Source organism: Palaemon carinicauda, chromosome 5 (genome assembly GCF_036898095.1).
Source record: "Palaemon carinicauda isolate YSFRI2023 chromosome 5, ASM3689809v2, whole genome shotgun sequence".
Lineage (NCBI taxonomy): Eukaryota > Metazoa > Arthropoda > Malacostraca > Decapoda > Palaemonidae > Palaemon > Palaemon carinicauda.
In genome coordinates this window covers 159,471,652-159,486,651 of record NC_090729.1, presented here as the reverse complement: position 1 = coordinate 159,486,651, position 15,000 = coordinate 159,471,652, and the positions used below count along the sequence as shown (strand labels likewise).

General features: G+C 35.2%; 1 protein-coding gene across 1 annotated transcript in view; it reads left to right on the top strand.

The window, feature by feature from the left end:
- The window catches only part of LOC137641232 (uncharacterized), a 55,934-nt gene that overhangs the window by 28,034 nt on the left and 12,900 nt on the right, over positions 1–15,000 (top strand). The window contains exons 3-4 of the mRNA XM_068373668.1: positions 5,494–5,699; positions 11,878–12,021. Coding sequence (XP_068229769.1) covers positions 5,494–5,699; positions 11,878–12,021 — 350 coding nt within the window. The remainder of the gene's footprint in view (positions 1–5,493; positions 5,700–11,877; positions 12,022–15,000) is intronic.

Genomic DNA, 15,000 nt, shown 5'->3' with positions numbered 1-15,000 from the left:
TCTTTCTCCTAGATGAGCTGCTTACCATCGCTAAAGTGCCTCTCCTACTCTTACCAAGAGGAAAGTAGCTATTGAACAAATACAGTGCAGTAGTTAATCCCTTAAGTGAAGAAAGGTTGATTAGCTTAGTATTGTCAGGTGTATGAGGACAGAGGAGAACGAGTAAAGAATGGGCTAGACTATTTGGTGTATGTGTAGGCAAAGGAAAAATGAACCGTAACTAAAGTAGGTAGAAAAGCGACGTTATAGCGTCCTACCGGAAAGGTGAGTGAGTGGGAGTGGACTCTTAACATGAGTTCGAGATTTTGCATTTTTTTTTCTTTTATTTTGTCAGTAAGGATTGTAGGTTCGGCAAACGCTGACGTAAATGGAAATTGTTTGAAAAGTTGGTGGAACTTACAGATAGTTATAACAAAATAATCAGCTACCCTGTGTAACCCCCAAAAATGAATTGCATTATTGCTCTACATTTAGATATTAAAAAGCCGCCTTTCTTTCAACATAAAAAGAGATCTTAAGTAAAAAAGATTTATTCTAATCTGGCTAACCGGTTCAGGCGTGTCCTCCTACCCAGTGTTATTATTGGAAATAAATGAGGAAATAATGAATATTGTAATTCCTTTGAAAGCATCCATTCATATCAAACACCAATTTGTAATAAAGCAAAATCTTTATTTAATTGGTTTCTGATCACATATTTTACGAAATCTGACGCTTGCATATTTCTACAGAAACTTGAACAGTTTATAAGTTTATAAACTCAACCCAGTCGCAAAACTAGATAAATTATCATCAGTTGTTACTAATGAGACCAGAAATATAATAGAGTAAGAGTAAAATAAAATATCTTGTTTTCTTTATACGCTATGCAAGCTAAGCGCACTCATGATGAAGCTAGACTTCTTTTTATGAGCTTAGCTCGACTAGGCTGTTACTGTCATGAATTTTAATGTGGACGAGGAGCCTTTTTCGTCGCATTTTCGTTTAGAAAATGAAGAACCTGTTTGTGATGTTTTTTTCAGGTAAAATTTACATAGGTCTCTCCTTTTGATGGACCCAGTTGGTTCTTTTAAGTTGATAACAATGGAGTTGTCTTTTAATTATTTTTCCTTTCGATTAACGAATCTGACTGGGGATTTGGTCATACTATTTCATTTGATAATAATCTTTTTTTGTTTCCAAGTTAAATTACAAGACGGCTAGATAATTTTGTGAAATAATTTTCTACTCAGCGACATTAGGAATATTTCTTTATCATAGGAATAGCGTGAATTGATTTTTGACTCCGGTTCCACTCGGGATTTTGTGTGTTCACTCATTCCCATGTCAGAAATGTTTTTTAAGTGCTTCCATTATGTGTACTTGACAATTAATATGGATTACGTTGTGTGATACACTAAATACCTAAGAATGTATAACCACACAAATATTGTAGGTCCCATAGAACCAGGAAGCAGCCGCTAAAGTAAAGTAAAGTGAAGAATATACACATTATTGAAATTATTCATTAAGAATTTAAATGAAAATCTGTAAATTATCTATTGCAAATGATGTTCTTATTTTTAATGTAATTTCAGCATTGATGATCGTTATTGTATCAATCAAGTTTCTATTACCCAGCTATTTTCTTTTGCCATTGATGACTTCGTCGTAGTAAACCCTTTCACATGTTTAATTAATCAATCAGTTATTCCATCAACTATATTTCAAAATATAACTTGACAATGAATAGAAGTTATACTTTGTTGTTCGAATTAGGTGATTATTGTTTTGATACCACTACAGATGAAATTCATCGTTCAATTAATCAATGGTGAATCAGTATAACTGTTCGCAGTTTGCCCAGGCTGAAATCACTTAGTGAGCTTACCCGACCAGAGTTTGACCGTCGTCTGTTTGAGTTATTCATGCATGCATGTGTATCTGATTAATGAATTGCTTTATAGGGAACTATCTGTTCTATCTTATTTCTCTTCCTCTTTTTTCTGAAGTTTTATTGTTTATATATGGAAGATCTAATTTGATGTTGTTACTGTTCTTGAAATGTTTTATTTTCATTGTTTATTACTTTGCTTAAAGTTTATTTATTTCCTTGGTTCCTCTCTTCACTGGGCTATTTTCCCTGTTGGAGCCCTATGGCTTATAGCATTTTGCTTTTCCAACTATTATTATAGCTTAGCTTTTAATAATAATAATAATAATAATAATAATAATAATAATAATAATAATAATAATAATAATAATAATAATAATAATAATAATAATAGTAATAATAATAATAATATGGTTTTTGATGTCAGCCTGTATATCTGTCATATTAGACTTCTCATGACCACTGAATCAATTTCCGCTAAACGTGAGTAAATTTAAATGGTGAGATAATGATCAAATAATGGAGATAAAGTAATTTCAAAATGCTTATTCCTAGAAGCACTGGCTGTAATTGACAAAATATATGCTAGAGTTTCTTTAAACCTTGAGCCTTGAACCAGGACGAGTTCTATAAAGTAATTTGCAGGAAGAATCTTTAAAAATCTTAATATTTTTTTCTCAACATAACTACATTGCCAAAATTATTCCTGTTATTATACACACCGATATTTATTCATCTCTGTAGATTCGAACGATTTTAAGCAATGGCTATTTATCATTATTATTATTATTATTATTATTATTATTATTATTATTATTATTATTATTATTATTATTATTATTATTATTATTATTATTATTATTATTACTTGCTAAGCTACAACCCTAGCTGGAAAAGCAGGATGCTATTAGCCCAGTGGCCCCAACAAGGAAATAGCCCAACGAGGAAAGGAAAAAATGAAAAATAAGATATTTTAAGGACAGTAACAACATTAAAATTAATATTTCCTATATAACTATAAAAACTTTAATAAAATAAGAAGAAGAGAAATTAGATAATATAGCGTGCCTGAATGTACCCTCAAGCAAGAGAACTCTAACCCAAGACAGTGGAAGACCATGTTATAGGGGCTATCGCACTATCCAAGACTAGAGAACAATGGTTTGATTTTGAAGTGTCCTTCTCCTAGGAAAGCTACTTACCATAGCTAAAGAGTCTCTTCTACCTTTACCAAGAGGAAAGTAGCCACTGAAAACTTACAGTACAGTAGTTAACCCCTTGGGTAAAGAAGAATTATTTGTCCGGAATAGGACCAAAACAGGATCTACAGTTTCTCAAATTCATATTCAATCAATCCTCCGCATCGAAAATTAGCCCTAATTCAGACCACTATGAAATTTTATTAAGATATTTAGGGGAATATCTTAATCGTGTACTTTTAAGAGCGTCAAGTTAGCCAAGGTGAGCAGTGTAGCCCATCCTGGGTCTCATGTTATTGTCCAGATCCATTTAAACCTGTTTAATACATAACCAAAGAATTTCGATTCTCGTGTTACATTAGAACAACTTGCATGTCCCTTATTTCATATTGTTTGATTTGTTCTTCTAGGACAGAATTTATTGGTAATTAGTATGAAGAATGTATCAGATATCTGTAACTGCAATGTATTAAACACTCAATTTTACAAAGAAGGATTGATTGATTTCATGTTATATTTTATTCACAATATCATTGGGCATAGATGGTGGACCACCTTTGTGGGGTTGGGGGACTAGGTAGCGCCGACAGTGGACCTTATCTGGTGCTCCGTAGGCTTTAATTAAGGCTCTATGCACCGTCCCATCTTGCCTAGCACCATCTTGCCTAGCATCACGTACATTTATTTGCCCTTCTATTTTACCTCTATTCCCATTCTCTTTCTTCCATCTTGCTATTAAACCTCTCAGAGTAACTGTGACTTTTTAAAGGTTTAAAGGCCACTCATGAATGGCAGAGGCAAGGGACATTGGCAATGCCCTAGCTAGCTGGACAATGCTCTAAAAACTGGCTATATATTCATATAATCAGCGCCCAAGCCCCCTCTCCAACCAAGCTAGGACCAAGGAGGGCCAAATAATGACTGCTGATGACTCAGCGGGTATCCCTAAAGGCTCACTCACAAACCCCCCCCCCCTTCATCCTCAGTTCACAAGGATTGTGAAGTTGAAGTCACTGCAAGAAACTATCGAGTTGGAGCGGGACTCGATCTCCCGTCCATCAAGACGCAAGGCAAGGACGTTTCCAATAGGCGCAAATGTCGTCCATGCATAGTTGATTAATGTATCTATACATTCTGAAAATAATAATATTAGTAAACCACTGACAATTACCCTTCGGGCTTTATCGTAACCCATTAGCAATTGAACCCAAATCCTTGTGTTATTGTTTGCAAGTTCCACCAACTTCTCTTTTTTCACGAAATTAAAAAGTTAACCCAAGTATCCTTCTCTTCTAGCCAGCCTTGGGCCCAGCATTAGTACATGAAGTGTTATTGCTGAGTTTTAGTAGTAAATATGTTTATGTTCTGAAAATCGATAAGTTAACAGTGAAGAATTGATAAAGCTAGAATGGCCGTAATTATAATAACTGCCCTACGAGAAATACATACTCCATCTTGAATATGTCAATATTTTACCGATGTATTGATTCCTACTCTCGATTTAGAAACGGTAAGGTGTAATTAATTTGGTTTTTAGAATACTACAATTACTTTAATGATGACTTTTAAAAATCTGACCATTTAAAACCAATTTAAATATATTAGCATCAGAATTTTTCTAAGATTTCTTACCACTGGCTACAACAGTGGTAACGTGTTCGCCTAGCATTCGCATGGCAGCAGATCGATCTCAGCCCGGGACCGTGAGTTTTAGCTGTTTACTTGGGAGGCCCCTGCTGTAGTTGGGCACCACGATGTGGTGTTGGGCTTTCCTGGCTGACGTTCTGATGAGTATCCATTCTGATAAAACTGAAACTGAAACCAGACACCCTTACCTCACATTACGATCATACTAACTAGGATGTGTAGATATTTATTTACAATCATGAATAATACTTGATATTCAGAATTATCAGTATATAGCGGGTCAGAATTTGATAACTTTATTGCCTTGGAGAAATGCTATGCAGAATAACGAAGTCGGTATCATATTTCAGTTTCCAACAAAACGGATCAAGGAATATGTACATATCCAGTGAGGATTATTGCACTTGTATTATAAGGAGGAAAGTCCTTAAAACGACGTGAATTTTAGTACCCTTTTTGGCTGATCACATATTCTGTGATATTATTTTGAATTCCACAATATGAAACGGCTTTGTCAGGCGATCACGAAGTCTAGCATGTAGTAGTATCTTATATCCAAACTATGCACCGGTTGCCAGCACTGGTGGCATAATGTAACTCTTGTTAGGGCTTATGTGACCTGACCACGTAAACCTAAAGTTTTAAGAATAAAGAAAAAATGCCAATTCATAGGAAGATGTTAAAAGATGCTAGGAAATATAGCCGCTCGACATTGCCCGTAAGTAAATGCCAAATCTTCAATTTCTTTCAAACGACTTCTCTCCTTCCTTATAGATCATGGAAAAGGTTACCACGTTTACAGCGATACAAAGCACTACAAGGACCATAAACAGCATGGAGGAAATGGCGACAAGAAAGGGTACAAACACCACAAAGGTGGCCATAAGAATCACAGTGGCTATAAAGGCCACAAGGGATATAAGGACAACAAAGGATACAAGAAGCAGGACAAAGGCGATTATGGTAATTCCAAAAAAGGGGTGAGTAAATTAGATGTTTTGTTTCTTCATGCGGAGATCAATGGGGCGGACAACCTAACACTCTTAAATGCCCATAAACAGTAGAAAATAACATTAGGGTGTAAAAAAAAAAAAAAAAAAAAAAAAAAAAAAAAACTGGGACCTAACCCCGGGGGACTGCGCTCGACCTACTCTTCAGGATTGGAATTGGAAAAAAATTCTAAAGTCTTAGCCTCCATTTGGTTGTGTCCGTCTCTTGGTTGATTCAATTTTTTTTTCGTAAATTCTTGTTTACTTGTGTACTTTCTGTACTTCTGATTTTGTGTTTGTGTCTCTGCTTCAGTTCTTGTTTGCTGCTGTATCCTCTTTGCTTCAGTTCTTGGATGTTTGCGTATCTTTTTTGCGGTTTCAAATAATGTCTGTTCGTGTGCCTTCTTTATTTCAGTCTCCTTCAATCTGATACTACTTTGTTTCAATTTAGTATTTAATATTGTATCTTGTCTATTTCAGATTTTATCATTGTTCCAGTTCTTGTTTTCACTATCTTTTTTGCTTCTGTTTTCTGTCTGTCTTCTTTCCTTAAATTTCTGTCTGTACTTTCTCCGTTTCAGTTTTTATTTTTGTCCTTGTATCTTCTTTTTTTTTTTTTAGTTTTTGTTTTCAGTATTTCTTCCTTACTTCAATGTATCCTCTTTGTTTCAGTCTATACCTATCTGTGTCCCTTCTTTGTCTCAGTTCTTGTCTGTCTATCATTTCAGTTTCAGTTCTTTGCTCCAATTATAATTTGTTTTTTTGTATAATTCCTTCAGTATTTTTCTGTCTTTTCTTTTCTTCAACTTATGTCCATGTCTCTTCTTTTCTTCAGCTTCTGTCTATCAATGTGTCTTCTTTGCTCCAGTCCTTGTGAGTCTGTGCATATCATTTGTATCAGATTCTGTTTATTGTTGTCTTCTTTGCTTAAGTTTCTGCCAGTCAGAGTAACTTTTTGGCTTCTGCTCTTTTTTCTTGTCCCTTCTTTGCTTGCATTTGTTTTTTCGTTGCTTTAATTTCTGCCTGTCTGTCTCTTTTTTGTTCCAGCTCTCATTTGTTTGTATATCTTATTTGCTTCCATTTTTGTATGGCTATAATTTGGTTCAGGTCTTGTTTATATGTTTTTTTTTACTGCTTCAGAATTGTCTGTGTCTATATTTTGTTTTTCAGTTTTCTATGTCTGTGTCTCTTCTAGGCTTTCATTTCTATCTGTGTCTTCTCTGTTCCATTTCTTTTTGTTTCATTGTTTCTTCTTGGCTTCAGTTTCTGACTGACTGTGTTTTCTTGGATTTGGTTTCTTTCTGTCAATGTCACTTCTTTGCTTTTGAACTTGCTCGGCTCTCTTCTTTGCTTCCTTTTTCGTTTTGGCTTCGGTTCTTATTTACTGTGTATGTTACTTGTATATATTTGTGTCTTTCGAAATCTTCATAGATTAAACTATCTCAATCTGATTTTCCTCTTTGGTTGAGTTTCTGCCTCTCTTCTGTGGTTATTTTTCTTTTTGTTTCTTGTCTCTTCCCTTAGTTTTAATGTCTGTTCGCTGCATTTAGTGTCTCTTCGTGCCCTTTTCCCGATTTTGCATAACTTTTTCTTTTCGTGTTGTTTCGTTTTCCTTCTTCTCCTCATTACTCCAGTTTTTTATCTTAATTTCATTAGTTTATCTGTCTGTGACTCTTTGCTTAAGTTTTGTGTTTGTCCCTTCTTCGTCTGTACATCTTATTAGCTTCAGCTGCTGGTTGTCCGTCTCTGCTTTCGTTTCTCTGGTATCTTTTTGTGTCTTTAATAAGCTTTTCTATTTTTGCTTCTTTTTTTTTATCTTTTTCCAATTTCTATGTAGCCAGTTCTCATCTTACCACACGTGTCTATCCTTTGCATCAGTGTCTGTGCGTGGTGATTCTGTCTGTATTTTCTGTCTATCACTGTTCTTTCTTTAGTTTGCTTTATGCGTGTGTGCATCAAATACGTTTATCTGTCTTGAAATGTTTCCTTGAATTTATGGAAACTTGGGGTTCTGACCTACTAGTAGGTAACGAAACCCAATAAGTAAGGAATCTTATCTAACGTATTGGACATTCCACAGCCAAAACCCCTTAGCGAATCTAAAGAGGATTACGGTGACTTCCTTGAAAATAATAATATGTCTTTATCGGCATTTTATTTATACTTGTCACTCAATTTCAAATATTCGCTAAAAAAAGAATTTCTTCTGAGAAGATTTCTAGACAAATCACTACCATAACTTAGATACAGAGACTTTTCATTTATACCTTAAAATATCTGGACAATACGTAAGTATATACAAAATATTCGTACGGTAAAAAAGGTGGCAAATCTGTTTTTTCAGTAAAAAATTATATATTTCTGTATAAAACATATTTTGAAGAGAGAGAGAGAGAGAGAGAGAGAGAGAGAGAGAGAGAGAGAGAGAGAGAGAGAGAGAGAGAGAGAGAGAGAGAGCATATTTGGTCTAAAATATTAATATTAACGTATTAAACAACATACTGTTTATTTTATACTTGAAGACAACAATTTAGGAATTAAATTGCAGATGGGTCGTCGCGATGGGCAACTTCTTTCATTGGTCATAGAGAATCCATCGATTTTTCAAACTCGACAAATCAGTTCACATTTGCTCTTGGTTATAATCTTACAATTTAGAGATATTCAATTTACACATTTTAATTACTGCAAATCTTACTATTTCAGAGCATATGCTTAGAGTTGAAAGCAAATACTTAAAAACAAATAAACATTTTATTCGTGATTGAATTCTATAGCCTATTCTGATGTTATCAGAGAAGTACAGCCTATTCTGATGTACTCAGAAAAGTACAGCCTATTCTGTTGTACTCAGAGAAGTTCAGCCTATTCTGATGTACTCAGAGAAGTGCAGCCTATTCTGATGTACTCAGAGAAGTGCAGCCTATTTTGATGTACTCAAAGAAGTATAGCCTATTCTTATGTACTCAGAGAAGTTCAGCCTATTCTGATGTACTCAGAAAAGGGCAGCCTATTCTGATGTCATCAGAGAAGTACAGCCTATTCTGATGTACTCAGAGAAGTATAGCCTATTCTGATGTACTCAAAGAAGTATAGCCTATTCTTATGTACTCAGAGAAGTTCAGCCTATTCTGATGTACTCAGAAAAGGGCTGCCTATTCTGATGTCATCAGAGAAGTACAGCCTATTCTGATGTACTCAGAGAAGTATAGCCTATTCTGATGTACTCAGAGAAGTTCAGCCTATTCTGATGTACTCAGAAAAGTGCAGCCTATTCTGATGTACTCATAGAAGTATAGCCTATTCTGATGTACTCAGAGAAGTTCAGCCTATTTCGATGTACTTAGAGCAGTGCAGCCTATTCTGATGTACTCAGAAAAGTGCAGCATATTTTGATGTACTCAGAGAAGTACAGCCTATTCTGATGTACTCAGAGAAGTGCTGCCTATTCTGATGTACTTAGAGAAGTGCAACCTATTCTGATGTAGTCAGAGGACTATAGCCTATTCTGATGTACTCAGAGAAGTTCAGCCTATTCTGATGTACTCAGAGAAGTGCAGCCCCTTCTGATGTACTCAGAAAAGTCCTGCCTATTTTGATGTACTCAGAGAAGTGCAGCCTATTCTAATGTACTCAGAGAAGTGCCACCTATTCTGATGTACTCAGAGAAGTACAGCCTATTCTGATGTATTCAGAGAAGTGCAGCTTATTCTGGATGTACTCAGAGAAGTGCTGTCTATTTTGATGTACTCAGAGAAGTATAGCCTATTCTGATGTACTTAGAGAAGTGCAGCCTATTCTGATGGACTCAGAGAAGTGCAGCTTATTCTGATGTACTCAGAGAAGTGCAGCCTATTCTGATGTACTCAGAGAAGTGCAGCCTATTTTGATACTCAAAGAAGTGCAGCCTATTTTGATACTCAGAGAATTGTAGCCTATTCTAATGTACTCAGAGAAGTGCAGCCTATTCTGGTGTACTCAGAGAAGTGCTGCCTATTTTGATGTACTCCGAGAAGTGCAGCCTATTCTAATGTACTCATAGAAGTGCCACCTATTTTGATGTACTCAGAGAAGTGCAGCCTATTCTGATGTAATCAGAGAAGTGCAGCCTATTCTGATGTAATCAGAGAAGTGCAGCCTATTCTGATGTACTCAGAGGAGTATAGCCTATTCTGATGTACTCAGAGAAGTGTAGTTTACGCTTTCGAGTCATGAAACGTAGGTCACGATCGACACCTTACCTATCAACTATGCTCACTTGAGAGGAGTTGCATATTATTTGATCGCAAATCATAGAATTTTAGTGAACATCACTACAAATTGCAATTGCTACTAACTCAAGATCATCATATTTTCTATTCAGAAAAGGATTAAAACTCATTTGACCAAAAATCTTAGAATAAAAAGAAAAAAAAAATAACAAAGGCAGAAGACCTCACCCAAACAAGTTTATTTTTTTTACATTGTCAGTATGTTACAGTATTGTAACATGTAGGAAAAAATAACTTTACCCATGTATTTTCAAAATCATTAACAAAGCGTCATGTGATAATGTAGAGCACAGGACAAAGAACCCTGTAAAGATATAGAACATAGGGCTACTTTTTTATGATGTCGACTACACATGACAAATAAGTAAGAGAAAGGAAGTATACAGTAAAGACAAAGATCTCACACTTCCGTGTATGGATGTGCCTATTATAATATTCCTATAAAACTTTTAAAAGGCCGCTCATGAATGGCAGGGGCAAGCGACCGTGACATTGTCCTATCAAGCAGGACAATGCCCTAGAGACTGACCATATATACATATAATCATCATCCAAGCTGGGACTAGGGAGGGCCGAGCAATGGCTGCTGATAACTCAGCAGATACACCTATAGGCTCCCCCCAAACCCCCAATCCTTAGCTCACAAGGATGGTGAGATTACAGCGACCAGAGAAACTGGCGAGTTTGACTCGAATAACAATCTGGTAATCACCAGGCAAGGACATTACTACCAGGCCATCACATTGGGTGTGAAACAGAATTTTAGTATTTATCGGATCCAATTTAGACCATTTAGCTCTGAGATCTGGAGTTCAGTCCATTAAGTTGAGGTTCAACTTTATATGCATTAATATATATATATATATATATATATATATATATATATATATATATATATATGTATATATATATATGTATATATATATATATATATATATATATATATATATATGCATATATATATATATATATATATATATATATATATATATATATATATATATATATATATATATACATAACCTTTCTGAGTGGGGATACCTTAACGCTGTGAAAGATTTTGTCCATCGTCGTGATCAGCAAAGTTGTACCAGTCATGGCCACCCATGCTAGTTTCGTTTACTTTGAGGGATCAGGCTAATATCTCCCGCCATCATCAATTCGCATTGGCCAATGTGGTGATGAAAACTGGCCAAACCCCTGACATGAGTTATGACTGTCTGATGCCTTTGTCATGCAGCTGACAAGAAATGGCCGTATTTGTTGTTGTATATATATATATATATATATATATATATATATATATATATATATATATATATATATATATATATATATATATATATATGCGTTTATGCTATATGTGAATTATTCCCGCTGGCTTGTTTTTCAGAATTTCAAACCCAAGCCTTACCTCATAACCTTCATTTGCATTTAGTTTTATTAGTTTTCTACTGGGACAACATTTGTTTGTTTCTTGTCGAAATTTGCATTTAACATACACTGGGTAGCCTATCCTATTGGTCTTTGCATGAAGAAATATTCAAAATAATGTTCTGTTGTCATGAAGAGTCCTGATTTACAAAAAAATTCAATGCCTGGCAAATGTAATTAGCATGTCTAGAGTAACGAGAATTATATAGTTATAGGCTTGCTTCAGTTAAAAGTTTAACTATTTTTATGATACTTATTCATGGATCGTTATATCCCCCGTTAACTGATTTTGTTTTGCAGGACCTATTTTGTAAATAATAAAACAAAATACTAAGGTATATCCACCACCTGATATATCATACGATGCATAGTAATGGGTCTTTATCACTTATTTCGAGTAAAATACAAATTTTAAGTAAATTTACGGTAATTAATTTGATATTTTTCTTTACTCGGTTAAACAGGGCAACCAGGGACATCACGAAAAAGGGTATAAAGGAAAGTATGATAAAGGAAAATACTACGGCAACTACAAAAAAGCAGGCAAAGGGGAAAAAGGGGGCAAATATGGAACAAAGGGACACTACAACAAAGGCTACAGAGACAAGGTAAGAAAAGTATTAATAGCCTCCTACCTTTAAGGGCCTGTAGGGGGAAGTGAAGTTTTCCCTTCTATATGTACGTTCTTCTGTGTACTACTTATCAGTGTATTCATTTTATTTGCCTTGTCATCTCGAATACTCAGACTTGGTGCGACGTAAGTGAAGAGAAATCCTCCAGCTTCTCCGAATGTTGATTATTATTACTATTTTTGTTTATTATTATTATTCTACCCCGTAATGCCAAATCTTTCAACCTTTTTGTGAGCCTTTGGTTTGTAGTATTCTGTTTTTCCAAGTAAGTATACAGCTTGGCTTGATATAATGATGACGATATTGTGAAGCAGAGCATCTTATATCGATTGGCAGTCATTGAGGAGTTCCTGTTTATCGGTCTGATTAAGTGACATTTGATGTCTTTGCTTTATATTAAGAATATCCTATTGTGATTATTTGTTTTTTATTTAAATTTCAATACATATCATTGGTGTGCTATTCATCTCTACACTGGCTGAAATGCTCCCTCAAAGGAGTCGGTTCGAGTTTGAGAAGAGAAATGGATGTCTTTAACAATTTCCTCGGAATTCTTGTTTTATTTGTTAATTGGAAATGGTATAAAGAAGAAACTTCTTGGAACTGCTACGTGCAGACGATATGCTGTTAACATCGGGATTCGTGGGGAGAGATAGTTTTAAAGAAGAAATAGAGGATTTGACATGGAAGGATGAACAATTATTGTAAAGGATGATGAATCAACGTACTCAAAACAAAGCTTATGGTGACAAAGGAAAGCGTGTGAAAAATGTCACTACGAAGGGATTGTGTAGATGATTCATAGATATCTTTAACTGAATACTACATATAGAAAGTAATGCCACAAGGAATGCTGAGAGTTGCAGAATGCACTTAGTATAGATTTTCGACGTCTGGAATGCATAGAAAGAGCAAAAAGCAATGAAATGGAGATGGTGGGCTATGTATAACGTTTTTGTTACCCCTAAGACAAAGGATTGTGAAGTTGGCATTAATAGTGATGTAAGAAGGATCAGCAACTAATTTCCGATGTGGGCATCAGGCATTTACTCATATTTTTACCAGAAACGTTAGCACTGACAAGGTAATTGGAAGATATTCTGAATTTTTTTTTTACCAGCAGATGGGAAGATTCATGGCCTAAGGGATATGGAACGTATATATTACGAATGAAGAAATTCAGAACCACTGTATTTAGCATTATTTAAATTTTAAAGACCGAGTTGGTCTTGACATGTGATGAGGAAAATGAAGGTGATCCCGAGGTTGAAGAATAGAAACACACAAGGAAATGAAGAGATTGTAAATGAAATGCTGCACTAAAGTGAATATAGTCTGACTGGGTTAAGTGAGAGGCTATAATATTCCGACATATAAATATAAAGGTGGTAAACATCGCTAAGAATTATGGTGTATAACATCACTTTTTTTTTTTTTACTATACTCATTTTTTTTTTAATGAAGCGCATTTGCCCTGACTCGCAGCGGTGCCCCTTTAGCTCCGAAAAGTTTCCTGCTATCTGATTAGTTAGAATTATCTTGTCCAACCAATCAGCGATCAGGAAACTCTTCCGTGCTAAAAGGGCACCCCTGCGAGTCGGTGCAAATCTGCCTCGCTGAAAATAATTGACCATAGGGAAGGTTGTGGTAGGAATTTGGTCGAGAAAGTAAAGATTCTGATGAAGGACTGATAGAGGAAAACTATTGTGAGCTTGGGAAGGAAGTGGGTTCATTTATCAAGTACGAGTTATTGAAAAGACATTGATACAATCTATATAGAGGCAAAATGGTGCAGATGGTATGGTGTTGCGAGTAACCAAAAATTTTCATGATGGAGATGAAGCACTTTTTAAAGTAGGTAAGAGGTGAATGTGGTACAACTTCGTGGCTTTTTGTGGATGGAGTTATGCAAGAGGTCAGAAGAAGGACGTTGTATATATGCATGAAGTTATAGAATAAGAAAAAGAGATTTGGAAGGATTAGTTTTTTCCTAGGATATTGTGTTGATCGCGGACACTAGAAGAACCACAGAGTCTGGGAGAAGAGTTTGAAAGTGTGTGCAGGATTATGAAGTTGAGAACAAATAAAAAGGATAGTAAGATAGAGTAAATGATAAAAAAGGAAACTGGAGCAATGGCAGTATGGATGGTATAAAAATGGGAAGAGATTGATCTGTATAAGTATGCTTTAGTAGTTATGATAGTTGATGGTAAGGTGAGTGGATAGTTGAGTCACAGAATAAGAGAAGCAAGAAAGAGCAGGGTGTGTGCAAGAGTAGTAAGAGACTTTTGTTGTCCGTAGAAGCCAATGTAAGAATATATGAAGGGATTTTTTTTAACCAAGTCTTCTTTCTGGTAATGAACTATGAATGTTGATTATGAATGATAGAAAAATGCCTGAAGCAGTTGAGATGAACTGTTTACGTAGTAAGTGTGATGGAAGAAGAAATGATAAAGTGAGTAGTTAGATGATTAGAATAAGTGAATGGACGAATCAGAGTGTTTTGAGATGGATTGGTGATGTAGACAGAATGAATGGTAGAAAGTTTATGAAAAGAATATAGAATTCAGAAGTGTTCGAAGGCAGGAGGAGACGAATCCTGGATGGAGTGAAAGATGTATTAGAAAGGAAGGACCCTAATATCCAGGAAGTGCCTGAGCACGTGCAAGTTGCGTTGAATGATTCTAATTATTGAGGTTCAATACAATATTGATTAGCCTTAGTGTAAGTCTATGATATGTATAATATCATTGTAGTTTTACTAAACGTGGAATTCGCCCACAGTTTAGCTTAAAGTGATTGTAACCGCGACTTGTGTTGTTCTTCTCTGGATCTCTGTGGGTATATGGTTATACATTTAGAAGCATGATGTTGCATTTATTGATAAAATGAGTAAATGACAAAAAATAATAATAGTAAGTTAAAAGACGGTTTGGTTATCTCTGGCCATTACTG